Below are 17,004 nucleotides of genomic sequence, written 5' to 3' on the forward strand. Positions count from 1 at the left end.
ATGGGTTATACTATGAGGGCTCTATAAGGCATTTGTATGTTTTATTAACCATAACAAAAAGGAAATACACCATATACATGAAGGATATTTTAACGGCTAATCCCAGTACAATGTTTATTAATTTGTTTTTTATTGTTATATTTCACTTTGATCACTTTAAGTCAATAAATTAATATATTCTGCATTTCACCTACAGAGTATATTCCTAAAACCCAGTTGATTAGAGCATGTTGGAGACATTTCTGTGTTTATTCTTACTCACATGTATTTTTCAAGCCTATATAATACGTGACATCATCATCATTGGACGTTTACTATGTTCTGCTGCTGGTTAAAAACGATCTGCCAATCACAACCTCATGTGGCCATGCCTGCCCGCCCCCTGGCACGGCTCGACCAATCACAGAGCACCTGAGCACGTAACACGCAGCCGGCCTGCAGTATCCGGTTTGACCAGCGGGCGGCAGCACGTGTAAACACATGTAACATTACACAAGCTGTTACCAAACACTGAAGGCGAGTTCTGTAACACATCGCTGCCCCTCCTCACAACACTGCTGTCTCTCTGAGGGTAAGACGTCTTCACTCTTTAAAGTTTTGATTAGCTTTGTAGCTACGTTTAATTCATTTAATTCATGAAACATTGAGTCATTGTAAAGTTGGCGGTTCGCTTGTGTAACTGTTTCCTTGCGGTGCGTTCAAAGTCCCACCTTTCTCCTCCTGTCTCTTTAAACTTTACCTGAAACTGTTACATTTTGACTTTTCTCGTCCTCCTCGTGTGTTCTGACACAGGAAGGAGCTGTCGCACGACGACAATGAAGTCCATGGCTTGCATCTCCTCGTCTGTCAGAGCAGCCTGTCAGCACACCTCAACGTGTCTTCCTCTTCATCGTGCTTTAATTCTCTGCAGTCCGGCGGGCAGATGCTCTAATGTGGATTTCGCTTGCAGAAGGCAAGAGCCGTGCGTAACCGGCGTGCGTAATTTCCATGGCACGCACGTGAACACCGCAGTGGTCCAGCAGGTGAGCGCAGAGCCCCTCCTCAGCCTTGTGCCCATACCAGGTAAAAGAGAGGATGACCTGACAGTGTACCAGCTCGGAAGACGTGTGCCACCTACAGCTGGTCTGAGACCAGCCCCACACCTCTCTCCATACAGCCCATACACCAAACCACTGAGCGAAGCAGCTGCATTGGTCAACATGCAGTCTCTGTTTGATGGGGAGGTGATCCCTGAGCTGTGCTCCAGGCTGGCAGACTTCCCCAGCAGCGACAGGGCAGAGGGACTGGCAACTTTACTCGGAGCATGTGTTGAGTTTGGCCTTGACGCACACAGCCCTCTAGTCCGCAGGCTGATAAATGAGTGCCTGCAGCTCCTCTCCAAAAGGGACATCGAGGTGAGGCAGCTCTGCCACCTGGGTAAGGTGGCTCACACCCTGGAAGGCGGCCAGTCAGGTCTGGTCGCAGAGGTCCTGGACTCTGTAGGCGTCGCAGTGGAAGATGATGTTGTCTCTCCCAGTGAGGCTGTCAGATTGTACTCCCTGCTGGCTCTGTGTCGCGATCCTGCCAACCAGCAGCACACACGCGTACTGTACACTTTGCACAGGCACACGAAGAGGCTGGTGCAAAAGCTGACAGCGGGACAAGTCAGCGAGATACTGCAGCTCCTTGTGAAGTTACAGCAGAAACAGGTTGGTAGAGCGGCTGCTCTTCGATTTGTGGTGCTGAATGAGGTTTATGTTTGCCAAGGCCTCTTGCTGTAGGTGTCTCTAAAGGAAAGGTTCGCTCAAAAATGAAAATTCAGTCATTATCTACACACCTCAATGACGATGGAGAGTCAACAAAACACTTCTGGAGCTTCACAGCAAAACAGCCTCGCAGCATTCTCCTAAACAACTGAAGAAGATGGGGACCTCTTCTGAAATGTAAAGAAACAACCCAAAAGAAACATAAAATGGTTCCATCATCCAGGTCTCAAGAAGCCCAAAGATCAAATTGATTAATAAAGATGTTTTTACTTACACCCTTGATGCGTGGTTGAGCTCGTGCACCCACTTCAGATTAGGTGTGCACTTATGCTTTTAGCTTAGCAGCTACAGCGAGAAACTACAGATTTAAAAGGGTGTAAGTGACGTATTTTCAAATCAATAAGGGAACCTGAGTAGTTTTTTTTAAGTCCCCAACCCTTTCAGTTAAGGAGCATGTTGCAATGCTTTTTTGCTTTGAAGCTCTACACTTTAATTTTAAGGTGAACTTTATCTTTAAGTACAGTGTGAATGTTTGTCTCTTGGTTCCTCCACACTGACAAGTTTATAAAAAAAGCACATTTAAAGTTATGGAAATGTTTTCTATACAAAGTGTTATCAGAGGATATTAATACTGATATTTGCTTCACAGTCCATTTCCCTGGTGATGAGGCTGAGTCACCGAGCGTCGCGAGTGTTCAAAGCTTTCACAGACAAAGAAGTCGTGAAGGTGCTCTCTGCGCTGGTGATCCTGGGGCAGCATGACGAACAGCTCCTGGCCGCTATGGAGAAACACCTGCCAGGTGTGGTTTAATCTTCCTCAACCGGGCCTCAGTGAAACTTGTCTGTTTGGATCAAAACGGACCCGGCATCCTTCAAGCTTTGTCTAATCCTGAAGTTCTGTGCTCTCTGTGTGTGTCAGGGCGGCTAGAAAAGGGCGATCCGGAGCTGATCAGCGCCGTCATGGAGTACTGCCTGCAAACGAGGTGCCGCTCCGAGCCGATCTTCGAGGCTGTGGCTGAGAACTTTGTGTCCCAGGGTGAAACGCACACCACCCTTCAGATCGCCAAACAGATTGTCGCCATGGGGAGACTCAACTATCTCCCACAGGTGGGGGCTGTTTGTAAAAGTACTTACTGTATATAAATCAAAAATATCAGCATAGCCTGTTCTTATTAATCTTTCCTTTACTCTTCAGTGCTCCAGCCAGATGTTTAAGAAGCTGGAGAGCATTTTGTCAACAAGGTTTTCCCAGTTCCAGCCACGCTCCCTGATCCAGGTGTTGCACGCCTGCATCCACCTGGAACGCTTCCCGCTCAACTACACGTCCAAGGTCTTCAGCCCGTACTTCCTGCAGAGGCTCCAAGGTATGCTCACATACAGTTTGTACATGTATAGTTAAGGTAAATAATGCCAAGGTCAAACCCCTTCACCCTTTGCTGCTTTGTTGCTCAAGGCAAAGTCTACTGTTACAAAGTTTATAATGTTCAGTTGTATGAAAAAACATGATCTCAATGCTTAAACCTCGAGGCTACATATCAAAAAAGTAACTAGGTATAATAAAAATAGACTTTTGAAGTGTTCTAGTTATTAAAGAAAAAAGCTGTCACACACGAGAGGCGAGTCGTCACACCACGTGGACGTACAACATGTCAGTTTATGTAATATGTGTGTATGTAAGGCATGTGTTTGTATGTAATGTCTGTGATGTAAGCTGTCCTTGTCTGTCCTACAGTCCAGGGGGAGCCATTGGACAAGAACGCACTTGGACAACTGACACAGCTAAACCTCTCCGCCTCATTAGAATGCAGTTACTACAGGGTGAGCATCACACAACTGCAAGTTGTTGAAGTTATTGAGTCAGATAATTGATTACAGTGATGAACTCTCCTTAATGTCTTCCTCATCAGGGTCCCAGACTGCCCTGCGTCCTCCATGTGAAGAAGTTCTCCTCTGTGGACCATGCCTTTGAGACACCTATGGACAGTCTCCTGTATAAACAAGTCAAAGGGCCACTGACAGAACTGCTGGGGGGACATTTTTACTCCACCAAGGTCTTTACTCAGGGTGGATACACTACAGGTAAGCAGTAACCATCCAAATATACACAAGTATATGATCAACATGAAAAAGATTATGAATCTAATGTGTCTCCTGAACATTAGTATCAACTTCATTCGCCCAAATTAAATATTTAGCCTGTAATTTTCATATTAATATCACATATCACATATATCATGCTCTTTTTTTTCCAGATGTGGAAATCTGCCTGGATGAGAGGGGATATGTTCTGCCTCTGTCTCAGTGGGATTACACTTACAGAAGGTACGACCCACGACCCTCTGAAATGCTGTTTTAACGTAATGCCTCAACATAAATATCAGACTGACACACCAGTTATCTACAATCTGACATTTGCACCTTTTCTTTAACTGATTGAACTCTTTCCTTCAGGATAGTGCTGTGTTTGGATGGTCCCAACCGTTTCTGCAGCAACACACAACACCTGCTGGGGAAGGAAGCCACTAAAAGGAGACACCTCCGCAGGATGGGCTACGAGGTGGTGCAGGTATGTTTGAGAAAAGTTGTTGGATAAATTCTAAACAAATGAATCATTGGAGGTTGCAAATGTCTTCATTGTAAAACTAGATCATTGCAGTTGTGCACCACAGCTTTGCTCATTTTGAGCTTTGTCTTTGTAATGGTTGTTTTATTTGTTGTAAAGTTTTGCTCATCAAGGAATTGTTAGGAATTATATCGAAGGAAAAGTTTGTTGTCAATCAATAAAATGCCCACCAACATCTCCGCTCCCTTGCTCTTCCAGATCCCATACTTTGAATTTGAGAAGCTGGGAACTTTGGAGAGTCGGGTCCAGTATCTTCACAACAAGATCTTTCCCACTATCTTCAAGTTCAAACACAGATCTTAACAAATTGAGTTCAACCAAATATTCCTCAGACTTTTGTTGCTGTAGAAAACAACCAACCTTCCAGTGAACTGAATGGACATTTAGCTGACGACATGAAGAAGATACGAGGCGTGGCAGAAAACGGAGCAGTTTGTCTGACATAATCATGAAAATGCAGCTGTGAAAGAGAAGCAGTCCAAACAGCTGAACTGCTGCTTCTCTGGCCGTTTATATAACTATATCTCTTATATTTGCACCTTATGACCTGAATTGAATACTTAAACCAGTATATTTCAAAAGATGATGCTGGCCACTGTTGCATTTTGCTGTTATTTTATTATGTTGTTAAACAGACATGATAGTGACGATGTGATTTTATTATTTATGTGTAAATATTGAGTGTTGTAGCTTCAACCTTTGCCCTGTTGTACTATCTGTACCAGATGTTCTTCAGGTAAGGGAAAAACAGACCTCATTAACTGGACACGATGTCCAAATTCAAAATGAAATGTACATGAGATGTACAAATGTGTGACATGGAATGTGCTCTTATTTGATGTTGAACCATAAATTGCCTCACATTATCCTCTGGACTGGTGGTCGATTCTTCTTACCATTAAGAACACTGAAAACATTCCCCACATTGTTACTGACTGCTGCTGATTTGGTCAGACAGACAAACAGCAACACTTTGACATATTGAATCATGGTCTCATTTAAAAAAATGGGAGGAATAAACTTGTATGCAGTGTAATACTGCCCCAGAGGTCATCTGACAATTTTCCAAATGTCACACAAAAAGAACCAAATTCTACCGCTCACGGTCGAGTAACCTGTGGGTACATTTTAGATCATTGCCACTTTGTGAATTTTCAATGTTTCCCATTAACTTTCAATCCAAACAAGCACCTGATGAAGTTTTTGGATGATTATACAGGTAGGTATCAAAACACAGGATTCTAATAATAAGTTGGAATCTCTTTTATTAAAGCCCAGAACAGTTTTGAATGTCTCATTACAACTGGAACATCACTTTTGAAATGTTTTTGGAGCTTTTGAGGAAGAAGCCTGCAACGATGAGGAAAAAGGAGACGCATAAATTGGATAGAGGAAAGAAAATGATTGGTAGCAGTTGCTGAGGATAAGGAGCGCTAAAGGGATAAATGTCGAGATAAAGTAAAGGTGGAAAAAAAAAAGTTGGATTTAATTAAAAGCAGCAGAAGGAGACGGACCTCTGGGACGTGGGGTAGATGTTGTGACTTCTGTCCCTGCTGGTTCCTTTCTGATTCATCTCTCCACCTCAGCTTTGGACGTCCTCCTGGTTCTAATGAAACACACAACATGTTAATCTTTTGATAGAAGACGAAGGAGATAACAGCGCCAGTTACTGTAAGTGTGCGTGTCTATAATGAGTGTCTGTCTTCACCTGGAGGAAGCAGGTGGCAAGATAACAGTGCGGGGGTGTGCTGTAAGATCAAGCTCTCCTCTGAAAGCTTCCATCATCAGGTTCTGGAGGGCATTCAGCAAAACATCCTCGCACATGTCAGCGGCCACATGTTCAGTGTGTAGTGTGTTCTGTGTCTTTTCAGAGCGTCCTGCAGTCCCGGCTTTGTCCACTGTGTTGTGCTGTTCCCTCCCACTCAACAGACGCTGAGGTTGGGGTGCCGGGTGAGAAGATGTGGGACAGGGAGGAGGAGCGAGGGAAGATGGACTCGAGGAGCAGTGAGAGGGACCAGTGTCTGGAAAGCGGTAGGTGATTGGCTTGAATGGCAAATTAATCAGAGACTCTGTAAAGTTTGGGTCATCAAGTATGCTCCTGGAAACACAGAGAGGGAAAGAGAAATGTAGAAAATAAACAATTTCTTGCAACAATACTCTTTATTGCTTCCAGCCATCTTCATAGAATCTAATCCTAAAATACCATCTGATAGCAATCGAGTTGATTTGAGTGCATAAGTCAGCATGAATGTCTGAACGTTAGTCTTTACCGTATGTATCTGTGTTTGTGTAAGCGTTACCGGAGCATAGAGGTGGTTACGTGTGTGACAATGTCTCTCTCAGGGCTGTGTGTCGGTGAAGGTGGCACGGCAGGGAGGGATGTGCTTGAAGAAGTGGTTTCAGGTTGCTGGAACCTGACTGACTGGAGGGATCTGAGGAAGACAAGCATATTTTGTGAAAAAGAAAGTTTTTCAGCTACTACATATAGAACCCAGAGTTGATCACAGAATGATCTGTGTCTTTGTACCTATAGTGCTTATTGAACTGGTCAGGGAACTGTGTGCGGTACTCAAGAAGCCCATGAGAGTGCGCTGTAACCCCGAGGTGCAGCAGAGCAGGTTGAGGGGGTTCAGGCCGTCTCCATACTTTCGCTGCTTCTCGCAGCGCCCGCCGCTCAGCTCTTGTTAGCTTGGTGCACAAAGCGCCCACGGTTTCACTACTACTGCTGGCACTGATAGGAGGAAGAGTCTGGAGGGGAGTGAACGTGAGACCAACTGTAAAGGTGTAGTCCAAATGAAACTGTGCTTTATGGATTCTCAAAGGTGCAAATGAATCACCTTGTATTTTCTGAGTGGTGGTCCTTTTCTTACTGGAGTTGCTACGAGTTCCTGTAACAAGACAAAAGGTGAATACACTGAAGAAGACCGTTACATCACAGCCAAAACTTTGACTTTGCATTTGAGAAAGGACCTCATCTATCAAAACTCTTTGGCCCTCTGTAAGATTTTTGTCCGTGATAGTGAATTCATCTTGCTGTCTCTGTTTCTCTTCCTCCCAACGCTGCAGAGCATCACGATACCGAGTCAGTGCGGCTTCCTGAATAACCTGGAGAGAGGAGGCGGTTGTCATATATAATTTGCAGCAATGTGTAACTTTAAACAATAGTCTCGGAAAACCAGGAATGAAATGTCATTGAATAGTGGAGCTTTAAATATACACTAGTACTGCTGTGGTACCTGACAGATGACATCTAACTGATAACAAGTGGGGTAGTCAGTAGAAGTGAAGTTTAGGACACAAAGGGCACTCTCCCCCGGACACAGGCTACCTCGCTCTGGATGGATCTGCACCACCTGAACAAAGAATCTTCATGTCAGTCACAAAATAACCAAAGAAGAAAAATAAGGCAAGAATCACTGTTATTCACTCTGTGTATATTTGTGCTGCTCATGACAGACAATCCAACACAAGAGGGAGGATCTGCTTGTGTCTTGGACATGTTGTACACCTTCCTCTACCTGCTGTTCGCTCTTGTCCCATGTATAGTGGACAGTGTCCGTCTGGGACACATTGGTCAGGAAGAGGATTCTTGAAGATTGTGAATTCACAGGGATGTGACCTAGAGAGACACTGTCTTCAGACAGGAATACCACCTACAAAAACACACACAAAGACAAGGAGACGTTTAAGGAGCAGAGTGTTGGTGTTTTGCAGAACAAACTCAAATTAAAATATGATTTGACAAAGTCTGACAAAGATTACTCTCACCTGTCCTGGAAAGGGCAGCCTCTGCAAATAGGGTTCGGATGATTTAGTGTCGCTTAGAAAGTTTTTGGAGCCCAGTGCAGCAGGATTTAACCCACATCCCTCAAACCTCTGCAGTGTGGATTCCCCATCCTGGACACGGATAGGAACATCCATCTGGTGATACACACAAAAAAAATATTATTTGAATTTGAGAAAACGTGTTAAATGGAGAGAAACACAGTGCCAGCAATAAAAGCAAGGAGAGGAAACAGAAGGTAGGCAGACTTTGGCTCGTTCCTTACATGATACATCTTCTCCTCTAATGGAGAGAAAATCCACTCCAGCATGGCCGTCTTCCCAGGCAGGACCTCTCCCTGTGGATTGAGGCAGCACAGCACTGGATGGTTAAAGTTGTCCTCCTGTAGTTGTGACAATACAGTCGAGTCCACCTCATATCGCACTGGCACTGCACCACCATTGTGTAGTTCATAGACCTGCAGGACAAAGAAAGATATACAAATGCCAAGTCACACATGAGCCATTTAGGGGAATCTGAGGTTGCAACGTTTGAAGTATTATTAATAAAGAAGCAGAACATCTTTCTACAGAAACCCTGAGAGGCAAGCAGGTTAAAAAAATCTTATCTAAATTGTTTCACTCCTGTATTTAGAACCAAAGCACAGGTGGAACAAGGGGCTTTGCCAGGATTATCTTTAAGTAGAGAGTAATAAATTACTAGAATCATTTTCTAAGATACTTAGTTTTGTTAGGTGAAATAAAATCTTCTTTGAAATACTAATTTTGGCCACAGGAAGCCGAAATGAGTTAATCTGTTTTCACAAATTTAAATAAAGAAACTCTGAAAAATGATCCTGGCAAAACATTTATCCCCACCTGTTTCACAAATGAAAAGAAAAAGGAACTTGGAAAGATTATCTTGGCATAATCTTTTCTTTCCACCTATTATTCAGTCATAAACACAGGAGAGAAAAGGATTTCGATCAGACTTAGAAAATGAATCACCATAACAAACTTGTTACAGAGTCTAGGTAGTGACGGTTGTAGTTTCTGATGGAAACCAGTGCTTAAAGTTAAACAACAGGAGAAATCAGTTGAAGGTGTTTCATTGATTAGGAGGTAATATATGGAAAGTTATCAATCACAGTTCAATATATTACAGCTCACAGTGAACAGGCCACTTGCAACAGGCTCTATGTTAGAGAAATTCAACACACACCTGCCTCGGAGGAGCACGGTCCCCAATAGTTACAGAAGTAAAGACGTGTCGCTTGGAGGCTAAGTAGAGACACGACCTGTTTCTCTCCACTGTCACCCCCTGAAAGTTCACCTGGACACAGAACCACAGCACAAGACGGCATAAAATACCTACAAAGTATAAAGAGTTCATCATACTTATTGCTATAGATTACTGCAGTTCTCCAGCCGTGCATTATATAAGAGAAAATCCTAGAATTGCAATATTGAAGTGACAGAAATGTGAATTACAACAAAGAAACAATTTGATTCTAGCAGTTTAGTCAAGCAGATTTTGTTTTTGTTTTGTTGAGCCTTGTGTAAATTTATATGGAGTTCTGCCTCACCAAGATCTCTCTGCCATAAGAAAGTTTGAACACGACAGGAAACCGATCTGTCCCAGCAAATTCATGGCTGCGAAGAGCAAAGTTTTGATTATTTTTAAACAAAGAACAAAGTTTAGATTATTGCCAATATTTGCAAAGTGACTGCTGCATCCTGTGCAACGATCTCTGACCTGTAGCTGAAGTGTACTGCCCTCTGCTGGCCTGGGAGCAAAGTTCCAGAACGGGGAGAAATGCTGAACAGCTGGTTGTCCTGAACCTGCCAGTGAGATCAAAGTATTTGTGCTTTGTGTCTATGTCTTTTTTCAATGGGACGTAAGTTATATTTTTGGAAAAATCTGATTGTCAGTCAATCTTAATCAGAGTTAAAATAAAATTACTTTCTAGATAAAGTGCCTGACCTTCATCTGATACAGCTCTGTGCTGTTAAACTCTCCTGTCTCGGCCCAGTACTCCAACTCTATCTCTTGGTCCTCTGGAAACAAGAAGGCCCTAATAGTGTTGAGAAGGCAAAAAATCGAGCTGTAAACACATTGCATAGGAGTGTATCCCGTATATTCATCATCAGTAGAATGGTAAAATGATCACTCATATACAATATAGTTTAATCTCTACAGTTTGTTTTTTACACACCAGTCTACAGGGATGGAGCCAGGGTTGTGAAACATCAACACAAAAGTTGACGGGTCTGAATTCAGGGGAGCGGCACTAAAGTTGAAATCCAGCATGGCATGAGTGAAGATGGAAGGACAAGAGCGCAGACTAGAACAGGGAGAGAGGACAAGATCAATAGATGTGTGTTATAAAATATAATTCAATTATTTCACAGAGTTTAAGGAACTTAAGAGAAACTGGATGAAATAAATTGTGATTAGATACTGACTGAGTATACTTCTGACCCTAACCTGTGCCTGGTGGGGGTTCTATAAGTCAGTTCTGTAGGAGCCGGGTTGGAGAACAGCTGTTTGTTGAGGCTGTCCAATGAGAAGAGTTTCCACAGGTGCAACTTGCTTAGTCTGCCAGCACTGCCACCGCCACACGCATCAATCACCTTTAGGACGGGAAACACACCTTTAGCTCGCACCTCACACACTGTTTGAGGAGGAGATGACACAAACCCTGCAGAGACAGATACAGAAAGGGAGAAAAAAGTAAATATCAAGTCACGAAAAATGGCAGAATACATTTAGGTTCATAGCGTGGGTGTGTTTTTTCTATCTACCACTGGTATTCAGTGTCTGGTAGCTGATGGTCCACAGGTACTGGGCTCGTCCGCGTGGTCTGAGAGTGGATCGTATCAGCAGCTTGGAGCGTGAAGCGATGGTTCCCCTATCAAAGTCCAGCTTCAGGGCTAACAGGGCCAAACAGGACATACTCAGTCTACAACAATGGCGTATACAGTGAGGACTCTTTTTTTTGCCTTACTAACAAATGAGAAGCTAAAATCAAAAGCTCAGTCACAGAGAATGACTATCATTCACATAAGTAATGGCCACAAAAGAGAATACCACTTGGCACAGACGCTGGGTCGTAAATAAGGTCCTCATCCAGAAGTGTCTGCTGTACAGACAGGCAAAAGGAGACAGGACAGGGGCTCTTGTTCACGAGAGGAACCTCAATTGACCGATAGCTTCCAACCAGAATCTCCCCGACATCCAGAACAGTTTTTTCTGCCTGTAGGGGAAACAAACATGCACACACTGCTTGGTTAGGTAATTTATGCCCTTAAAACAACATTCATTTTATTAATTATTCTTGAAAACTGACATACAGTTTCAATCCCACCTCTATGAAGCCTTTAGAGCCCATTCCCACCACTTTAAGGGTAAGCTGGGACATGTTACATCCAGGTGTCTGGATTGGCCAGAAGGTGAGAGTAGGTTTGAGTGTGTATGTTTCTTCTGCCAGCGGGCTGAAGGACCAAATCTGGACCTGTAACATCATCAAAAATGTCAAATAATTCAAATTTGTTTTAGCCAGACATACAGTTGCTGTAAATGCATGAATGATTCGTTCGCTCACTGAGCTGTCATTGGGATGCAGTTCACCAGCATCTGGTTCAACAGAGATAAGCTCCTGGTCTGGCTCTGGAATGCTCCAATGGAACCTGCCATAAAGGACAAACACGGAAAGCCAGCCGTAGACAAATGTATGATTCTCTGATAAATCAGAACTACAAACCAATACACTGAAAAATGTATTGGCACAGGAATAACAAACATTATGCAAACCAACCGTAGAGGTACGCGGCTGAGGTTCCTGATGTGCTGTGAGCGCTGCGTCCGTGAGCCCACCGCTGTTGGGTGGAAATACAAGCTGCCGTCTCCTTCAAGAGAAACACTCGGCTTCTCCACCACACTGACAACTGTCAGCTCCTAAAAGACAAACAGAAATGCACAGATTGAAAAACCTGCAAGAGCCATGTGGTGAGCCTTTTTGCTCTCGTTCCTCTGTCCTTGTCGTACCTTTGTGTGTTTAGCCGCATTGAGCTGAACGTGTAAACCAAAGCCCTGTTTGGGACCATCTTCTGTGGGAGTTGTTCTGAGGGTGAGGATCTGGTGATTCCCAGGCTGGATCAAACCACAGCCAGGCACTACAGACACAGATTCTGCCAAGGCAGGGTTTGAGCTGTGGTCCAGACAGAAGGTTAGGGGAAGGTCTCCGCAGTTCTGGAGGAGCGCTGTCCGATAGGAAAGAATGCTAAGAGCTGGAAACACCTAGAAAGAAGAAAATGTTACAGTTTTCTCAGTAACCCTAATACACAGAAGGAGAGAGAAAGATACACTGTAAAAATTGTCCCTTTTTGTGGTGTTTTTATGTCTCACCACTCGAGGGGGCTTCAGGGAGCAGCAGGGAATGAAATGCTCTTTGCCTGGCTGAAAGGAGTTGCCTATGACTCTGACAGTCACACACCAGGGTGGACACAGTAGTGGCTCCCCCATTTGATGACTGTCCTGCAGAGAAGACAGAGTGGCAGCAGAATTCATTGCATGAAATTGTTTTGATTCTCCACAGAGAACAGGAAAAAAAGAATATTCCTCCACATAATTTTGAATGTTGAATGAAAAACATTACCTTATGGTATGCAAAGCACTCAAGCTGCACTGCGTGCAGAGTGTTGAGCTGCTTGGGGTCATAGTTCACTCTAAATGAGGTGGACTTCAGTGGAGCCAGGTCACATGATGAGGGAGATACGGAGAAAGGAGAGTCTTGGGCAGCAGTCCACACCAGGCTGGAGTAAAATCACATGTCAAAGAAACCAGATAGAGCAAGAAGAGCATGTTTGGTTGTGCCATAGTGAGAAGCAACAATCCATCAAACACAGGGGTACCTTAGTTTTCCTCTGGTGTGGTTGGTGATGGAGACAGACTGAGAGGCTGGTGATGCAGTAGACAAAGAGGAGGACATTTTGTGATTGAACAGTAGTTCGCTGGGCACCACAGATACATGTGGAGACGATGAGGAGGAGCTGCAGGAGAGGGGATCCATGAACCCGAAGCAGGATTGGTAATATTCCTCCATGGGAGTTCTGGACACAGTACCAACACTGTCCGGTCTCTGGGGTGACTGCTAGAAAAGGACACAGAGACAGACATAGAGAGACGACACTAAACCTCTACTGTGTATTTTTATACAAATCTGTACATCTTTCATCTGTCTTTGACACTCTACCTCCTCCAGGGGGCAGAGCACTCCCTGCTGATCCAATTGTGCATTATGATCTTGCTTCATGGCACGGTGGCTGTCTGGTGTGTCCATTCTGCGGTACCAGCTGAGCTTGTACAGAACCAAGTGTTCAGGCTTCAGGATGGCTGGTTTCTGGAGCTCTGAGTGACAGGTACCAATCAGGTCAAGGAACATGGGGTCCTTTAGGGGAGAGATGAGGTACAGAGAAAGAATAAATAGTCTTAAAGATGTTTGTGTGTGTGCTGTGAGTGTGTTTGTGTCTAAATAATGGATCCTACCCTGTGCAGTATAAGACATGCCACTCTCCTGTGATGTGCAATAGGCTGTGTGGGCCTATAGACCATCTTCAGAGTGGTATGGCTGTGTGGGCGGACAGTGCCACTTGCTGGCTGGATGCTGAACACACTGTGCCCACTACAGTCCAGGTCCAGTTGGTAGATAGCCTCAACAGGGGAAGAATTAAGCAGCTCCAGTGTCTGCACGACTGCTCCTCCTTCCTCAACACAGCCAAAGTCCACCACAGAGCAGGACAAAGAAACTTTGGGACCTAGTTACAAAAGAATATATTGCATATAATTCAAGATTCTGAGTTTAAGACTCCCTTCCTTTTGTTGCAAAACCATGTATTGTTATTGCGCATGTGTGTGCCTTTCTGTGCGTCCTATACCTTCACAATTTCCAGTGAGTTTGAGTTGAGATTTGTTGAGTGCCCCTCTACATTTTAGAGCTAGGTACTCGACAGAGACAGTATCCACCACAGCAGGAGTATAGGTAACTGTCGCCCGCACTGATCCACCAGGCGCCACCTTACCCCTGCTCACATCACAGCTGAACTCTGATCCCAACACAGGCACGTCATCGGACAGTCGTGAAAGAGAGAAAGACGCAGTTACCTGGAAGAGAGTGGTGAAAAACAAAGATGAGAGAAAAGGCCACTGAGAGTGTACATTTGCATTACTGCATCTTGGTGTACTGCTCACAGGGGAGGGGTTGAAGATGTCAAAGTGTTTCTGCAAACTCTGACCGACTGCCACAGAGCCAAACTGCAGCACTGGACCACTTTGTTCTTTTTCATCCTTCGTTGCTGGATTTCTCAGCTGAAGAAATGGGTACTTGGCTGAAAAGGGAAGCAGAGACAAGACAAGAGGCAAGTAAGAGAGTACTGGTTCCTATTGAAAATACAGTATATCCTACTACCATTTGGTTTAATTCATAATACAGATGCATATTTTCAATATATCAAAAATAAAGTTGAAAACAAACACACATCTTTGCTCGAATTTGTATAGTTACACATAATCAGCTGGACTAAATCAGTGGCTTGCTCTTTGCCCCTGCCCCTTGGGGATCTGTGCATGTCACTTCCCAATGTCTGTCAGCACCTGAGTGATGATTGATGGGTTGGCGAGTATGCCTCTCTCAGCTGCTAGTTACAGTACCTAGTCCCTGCAAGAGCACAGTGCAGCAGCTCTCCACCTTGTCCTCTTCTTCTCCAAACCTGCAGTAGGCCTGTTGCTGGTACACTAGTGCCTCTTGTGGCTTGAAGACCACCATGATATCACACTCCTGGCCAGGCTTCAACAGACCTTGCTCAGGGCTTAGCTTGAACGGAGCATTGCACTCCCACTGGAAGTGCGTCTGGAGTTTACTGTGGAAATAAGCGCGTGCAGAAAATGAGGAAGTCACAGAAAAAGTTGAGATTTATTAACAGGAGTGATGTAAAATGAGTATCTAGCTGCTTCTAAGCACAAACACACATGTGAGAACATGAACACAAAGCGTTCTGCTTCTTTTTTTCAGGCTATTCATGCCTATTACTTTTCTGCACACTGCACACTCATATGTACCTGACATTTCTGAGCAGGAAAGTAGTATTCGCCGAGTGTTGAACAGCACAGAGTGGCAGCAGCACAGAGTCAGGCACCTCCAGGGCATGACAGGGAATGGTGGCATGGAGGCATACTTGGAAGCTGCCATCTTTAGATTGAAACTCAATGCTGTCTTCATACTCACACTGATGGAGGACATGAAACAGGAGAAGTAGATCATGTTACACCTCAAAATAACAATGTTTCATAGTTTTGAAAGCCATGGGGCACAACACTTGCTAATAAGATCTACAAATAGATGCAATTCTGTGTAAGTTTGTGATGTGTTACCCTTTGGAGTGGTCTAAAGGTGATTGGCACCGACAAAGACGTCCCTGGGCTGATCACAACTGTCTGAGGAATTGAGGTGGTGAAAAACTTGGAAACTGGAGGCCTGTGAGGTGGCAAAGAGAAAATATGATGGCCATAACTTGTGTGTGTTTCCGTGTGAATACGTAAGATTACATATATGAATGCATGTGTGTGTCTATGTGTGTTTGTAAGACCTGACGTGTAGCTTCTGCAGCTTGTTGTGAATATTCTTCAACACTAAAGTCTTGGTGAACTCTCTTCGCAGGTCCCAGTCCTCCCAGACCAGCTCTGGCCTCATTTCCAGCCCCAAGGAGCAGCTTTGTCGGCTGGATGCTTGACGTTGGTGTTTTCCATCCTGTTGCCTCTGGTGAGTTACAGTTGATGTTGTTTTTGGAAAAAAAGACACACATAAATGACTTTTCAAGAAACTTTAGAAGACCCCCTGAAGACATTTAAACTGAACAAAAACTAAGAACTATTCCTTGTTTATTGCAGAGATCTTAAACAGCCAGCAGTCAGAATTCAGACTCAAAAGTTTTGCGCTTACGTTATATTGTTGGACAGGCTAGTAAGAAAGGATGGGATCAGTCATAAATCATGTCAGCACAAGTGATAATTAATACATAGATGAGGTCAATTTCCTGTCAATGCAGTGTTCACCGCTAGACACCAGAAATGGGTAACTATTGTAGCTGCTTTTGGCCATGAAAATTAAACTTATCCTTCCTTCGATAGGATCCCACCCACAGGAAATAGGTATAATAAATGATAGTCACATAGGCATACACTGCTGTGGCTCATGGTGCAGTTTCTTTATTCTGAGATATGAATTGAGCTGATTTAAAACACAGGTTCAGTGAGACTTCAAAGAAAGTATCTGCTACAAAAGAAAAGTAAGTTATTAATGATACCAAGCTCTAGATATTCAAGCTGCAGTTAGCCTACTTTGACATCCTTCCCAGCGGTGGAGGTCCTCCATGGTGCCCCTGAACTCACGGGATCAGCAGGACCCCGAGCCTCAGCTAACATGACTGGGAAAAGACAAAATGACGCAATTTTGCACTTGTTAGCTAGCGTTAGCGACAGACTGTTGTAGACTTTACGTGAATTAAGACCATAAACCCGGCTGCTCCGACACACTAACGCTTTCTTACCTTCTTTCAAAGTGTTTCAATGTTAAAGAATACAGCTTACAAGCTGAAGTCACAGCTATTTATTCAATTTAAGTCATGAGAACACCGCTAACGACAGACGTTTGAAGTTTTGTCAGCCATTGCGTTCCTATGGCAACAGGCACTTGTTTGACATCGCCATGGTAATGACGGCATCCGAGGAGGGACAGTTGCGAGCTGGTAGAATTTACACGTATGATGTTATGAGGTGCAGTTATTCAGCAGGTAGTTTTCTGTATTTATTTTCATCTT

The 17,004-nt window shown here is 44.0% G+C and overlaps 2 protein-coding genes across 4 annotated transcripts; one reads left to right on the forward strand and one right to left on the reverse strand.

Moving 5' to 3' along the window:
• Positions 1-454: 454 nt before the first annotated feature.
• On the forward strand, positions 455-5,234 carry LOC311262342 (FAST kinase domain-containing protein 3, mitochondrial-like). The gene is made up of 10 exons (XM_084361670.1): positions 455-571; positions 793-1,688; positions 2,395-2,545; positions 2,665-2,852; positions 2,941-3,109; positions 3,478-3,563; positions 3,653-3,824; positions 3,998-4,067; positions 4,197-4,311; positions 4,567-5,234. Exons 2-10 carry the CDS (start codon positions 816-818, stop codon positions 4,669-4,671), a joined length of 1,929 nt encoding a protein of 642 aa, XP_084217796.1. The 5' UTR covers positions 455-571; positions 793-815; the 3' UTR covers positions 4,672-5,234.
• Positions 5,235-5,615: 381 nt separating this feature from the next.
• cfap65 (cilia and flagella associated protein 65) lies at positions 5,616-16,870 on the reverse strand. Of its 3 annotated transcripts, XR_014623234.1 has the most exons (36): positions 16,735-16,870; positions 16,526-16,611; positions 15,775-15,944; positions 15,560-15,662; positions 15,248-15,414; positions 14,840-15,048; positions 14,381-14,517; positions 14,068-14,293; positions 13,679-13,947; positions 13,386-13,580; positions 13,045-13,283; positions 12,789-12,945; positions 12,539-12,667; positions 12,179-12,430; positions 11,949-12,088; positions 11,736-11,820; positions 11,499-11,645; positions 11,222-11,387; positions 10,936-11,064; positions 10,619-10,832; positions 10,347-10,475; positions 10,115-10,205; positions 9,887-9,972; positions 9,717-9,783; positions 9,353-9,463; positions 8,418-8,609; positions 8,137-8,289; positions 7,887-8,021; positions 7,605-7,721; positions 7,339-7,473; positions 7,206-7,256; positions 6,896-7,116; positions 6,669-6,800; positions 6,077-6,466; positions 5,883-5,974; positions 5,616-5,718 (listed from the first exon to the last, which is right to left on the reverse strand). XR_014623234.1 is itself a non-coding variant. In XM_084361669.1 (35 exons), the coding sequence occupies exons 2-35, from the start codon at positions 16,607-16,609 to the stop codon at positions 5,938-5,940; spliced, it is 5,262 nt and encodes a 1,753-aa protein (XP_084217795.1). In that variant the 5' UTR covers positions 16,610-16,611; positions 16,735-16,870; the 3' UTR covers positions 5,616-5,937. The 3 variants fall into 3 exon arrangements, 2 of the variants coding, with proteins under 2 accessions (XP_084217795.1, XP_084217794.1); XM_084361669.1 differs by having other exon boundaries at positions 5,616-5,974; positions 13,045-13,280; XM_084361668.1 differs by having other exon boundaries at positions 5,616-5,974.
• Between the last annotated feature and the right edge of the window lie 134 nt (positions 16,871-17,004).

Source organism: Pagrus pagrus (genome assembly GCF_965226575.1).
Source record: "Pagrus pagrus genome assembly, chromosome: 9".
Classification (NCBI taxonomy): Eukaryota; Metazoa; Chordata; class Actinopteri; order Spariformes; family Sparidae; genus Pagrus; species Pagrus pagrus.

Coding starts and splice junctions, on each gene's coding strand:
- cfap65 (XM_084361668.1), bottom strand. CDS start 16,609: ATGTTAGCTGAGGCTCGGGGTCCTGCTGATCCCGTGAGTTCAGGGGCA. Junction 13,284..13,385: donor TGCTCTGCCCCCTGGAGGAG/GTAGAGTGTCAA, acceptor GTCCTTTTCTAG/CAGTCACCCCAGAGACCGGA. Junction 11,646..11,735: donor TGCATCCCAATGACAGCTCA/GTGAGCGAACGA, acceptor ATGATGTTACAG/GTCCAGATTTGGTCCTTCAG.
- LOC311262342 (XM_084361670.1), top strand. CDS start 816: ATGAAGTCCATGGCTTGCATCTCCTCGTCTGTCAGAGCAGCCTGTCAG. Junction 3,564..3,652: donor TAGAATGCAGTTACTACAGG/GTGAGCATCACA, acceptor CTTCCTCATCAG/GGTCCCAGACTGCCCTGCGT. Junction 3,825..3,997: donor TCAGGGTGGATACACTACAG/GTAAGCAGTAAC, acceptor TTTTTTTTCCAG/ATGTGGAAATCTGCCTGGAT.